This window comes from Borostomias antarcticus (assembly GCF_949987555.1).
Source record: "Borostomias antarcticus genome assembly, chromosome: 29".
Classification (NCBI taxonomy): Eukaryota; Metazoa; Chordata; class Actinopteri; order Stomiiformes; family Stomiidae; genus Borostomias; species Borostomias antarcticus.
In genome coordinates, this window is record NC_140262.1 from 4,377,505 (window position 1) to 4,380,901 (window position 3,397).

Consider the following 3,397-nt stretch of genomic DNA (forward strand, 5'->3'; position numbering starts at 1 on the left):
GAAGAATAATCACTGTCCATTATTTGCCTTTATGCTATTCTGTAGCGTAGCTTTGCTCGTCCCCGACTCCATCGCTGTTGCGTTCTCCCCCCATCCTCCCCCTGCCCTGCGTCCTCCCCCCGACAGACTAGCTACGGTGATATGACATCTTCCGCCTCCCCTGATGAACATCTGTCTCCGTGGTGCCGGCCCCGTCGCTGGCTCTGACGCCTCCAGATGGAGACTGTGGGGGCTCTGAGGTAATGCCTGCCGAGGCAGCGGGGGGGTCACACCTCTGGAATCAAGTCCCACACTTGTTCTCTTCTCCCCTCCCTTTTCTGTGGATTCTGTCACCTCACGCCCTCCCCTCCTAAGGTCCCTTGTGACTCTTCCACTCTTTCACCCAGGCCTGTTCGCTGCAAAGGCAAAAAGGATATATGTCAAATAGCCTATAGCATAACCTAATTTACTGTAATGGAAAGTATAACGTTTCAACTGAGTGTAAAGTTTCAGTTATTGATGCCAATAGTTTTCCGTGGAGCCTGTAAGCTCGTGCAGGTGTATTTCAGGTTCGTATGGACGGGGACTTGTTGTTTCAGATCGTTGAAAGTGAAGAGAGATGAACGTAAGGGGAGAAAGAAGAAGAAGGAAAGAGTCAAAAAGGAAGACATAGTGGTAGCTTAAGGGTTGTGCTTGGAGTTAATGAGGCCCTTTTTAAGGGGACATTAATTTACTCCACTTCCATCTTATTGAACTGTGGTTAAAATATTGAAGTAGTAATGAGTACCTTGCATTGCAAAAAGGAATTATCCCCTTTTCAGAGCAGAATCGTGTGAAAGGCAAAGAGAAAGACCTGGCGTTGACTCCTCTCAAAGCTCCTCTGACAGATTGACTTTGTGAATTGGTTTGTGTCTGAACTTTGGGTGAACCTCAACTTTAAGGAGAGGGCACTGACAGGCCAGTGCTGCTGGGGAGAGCAAATATTGAGACTGCTTATACCAGCAGCAGATGAAACAGGGTTGCCAGGTCCTTGCTAACTTTTAGGGAGAGGTGAATCCACAAAAAGGGCACGGAGGTTTGGGCTATCGATACCCCCAAAACGTACGAGGTTAAACTATCAATTGTATTGTTGAACTGTCAGAAAATAGAATACCACACTTCTCAACTGTTGAAATACTACAGAGGAAAACATAGAGGAGACAGAGGCAGTGAGAAATAGTGCTGATTGATTGTGAGACAAACTGAATTTGGGTAACAAATCTAGTGTGAAACCTGGCGCCATGGAGTTTGTTGTCATGTTGGGAACCCCTGGAGCATTTAGAGGTGAAAAGGTCACCAATGCCCCCCCCCTCCTCCATGTGAGTTGAGGGATTCCATAAATCACATTATTATTCAAAAAGTAAATTATTTGGTGAATTTATTTGCAAAACCGAGAGAGAACTTCAGTAAATTTGAATATATTTTGTAGTTTAATTCAAAACTGCTTCAGTCAAGTCTTGGTTGAAAAGTCAATGAATAACATTTAAATTTGTAAACAACAAATACAATCCTTACAGGAGTTTTTATGTGCATGAACAGAAAATAATGGAGGACAAGACATTTATACTGTGAGTATTCCATATTGCCATACATACTATCAACACAATAAATGCATTAGCCCATATAATTTAAGAACAAACAATCCTATACACATTTGCCTCAAATATCCTGGACTAGGCTATATCACCTATCAAACACCCTGTGAATAAATAGTGCAAACCATGACTCTGGACTTTCCATCAATAGAAATGACAATCAACCAGCCTACTAAAGATAATAGAAACACGTTTAGAGTAGCCTACAGGCTAGTGGAAGGGGTGAAAACATTGCTGCGTATGTGTAGACTAAGGACGTCTCAAGATAGTTCAGAATTATTGCTCTGTGAGTTTGGAGACGTGTCAGGGGTAGAGAGATTTAAGATGTCATCTCCTGCTACATTAGTTGGCTCTCTGGCTTTGATCAACACAGTTCCCACTTTCTCACGCTTTTTCTGTTTCATTCTCCGGTTTTGGAACCAAATCTTCACTTGAGTCTCGTTGAGGTCGAGAGAGGCTGCCACCTCCACACGCCGAGCCCTGGTGAGGTATTTGCTGAAGTGGAACTCCTTCTCGAGCTCCGTCAGCTGCTTTGTGGTGAAGTTGGTGCGAATTACATTCGGTTGGCCCGGAACTCCATATTCAGATACGCTCGCTGTAAAAATGAATGAATGGGTGGATGAGAGACTGATGGGATGAATTGAATTGTGCATGATTGAATGGAAATATGATCAAAAATATTCACAAGAAAAACATGAAAAGGTATGCTCATATATAGGCACTCATATCATCTACATTTGTGTTGCCAGAGACGGGCCTTTAGGGGTGTTTTACGCACAGTAACACTTAGGCTACAAGTCTATAGCCTATCTAGTGTAGGCATATTCTTACAAACACTGAGGTGTATTATATTCTGATTTAAGTACGTATAGGCTATAAAACAGCAATGTAGCCTATACTTTGACATGACACGCCATCTGAATATCTCTGGTTATTTCTCTCAGGTGTGAACAAACCTGTTTTAGGGGGATTCCTCTTAACTTTCATCCAGTCGAAAGTTTTTGAAGTTTGCTCTGCGCAACTATCCAAATTCTTATCATTGCCTTGGGAAGGCAACCTAGAGTACGCGTTCTCCAAATATTCCTGCTGCTCCCCGTTGCTGTAATTGAGAAGGATCCCCGGTGCAGAACCTGGCCCACAAATGCCCTCGGCCAAGGGAGCCATGTTTGAGACGGCAATTCCTGGCGACTGAAGGAACCCTCTTTCCTGCTCATGCTCGAGAGCATACTGGTGATGTCCGTAGTCCAGAGTTGATCCGATTTGCCCACCGTACATCGGATTTCCTGTTGTTGCAAACTGAAGATCTAGATTAATATGATGCAACTGAGTCTGGTGGAGAGTATGGCTTGAAGTCTGGTGATGATGTGGTGCCGAGGAACCACCAACTCCCAACCGCCCATCGGACCAACTCTCACTTGTTGCGCATGAATTGGAAGATAAAGCCGACATGTATCCATGGTTTAGATTGTGAAGTCCGGACTTGCCATTAAATATGTTCGCCCCCCGGTTACAAATTGGATAATCTAAGTACGAGTTCATTTTGTATTGTATAGCAGAATTGATGAAGACGGGTCAGTCCACGTTAATTGGTATCCCTTCTGCCCTACAACCTCTAGGTAGTATGTCAAAGCTGTAAAACTGCCTTCCACCCTCATATCACCTTAGTGACAGACCATGTGACTTACTTTACGCCAATAGAAAGGGGCCTACAGCAGTTTGTCAAGTCCTAGGGTCGTCCATCAAGTGTCTTACATTTACATGACAAACGCTTCAATCAAACTCGC

At 43.9% G+C, this 3,397-nt stretch overlaps 1 protein-coding gene across 1 annotated transcript; it reads right to left on the reverse strand.

The window, feature by feature from the left end:
- Positions 1 to 1,140: 1,140 nt before the first annotated feature.
- On the reverse strand, positions 1,141 to 3,152 carry hoxb1b (homeobox B1b; the record flags this gene model as incomplete). Its single annotated transcript, XM_084459875.1, has 3 exons — positions 1,141 to 1,155; positions 1,994 to 2,208; positions 2,570 to 3,152. The coding sequence occupies 3 exons, from the start codon at positions 3,150 to 3,152 to the stop codon at positions 1,141 to 1,143; spliced, it is 813 nt and encodes a 270-aa protein (XP_084316001.1).
- Positions 3,153 to 3,397: the final 245 nt, after the last annotated feature.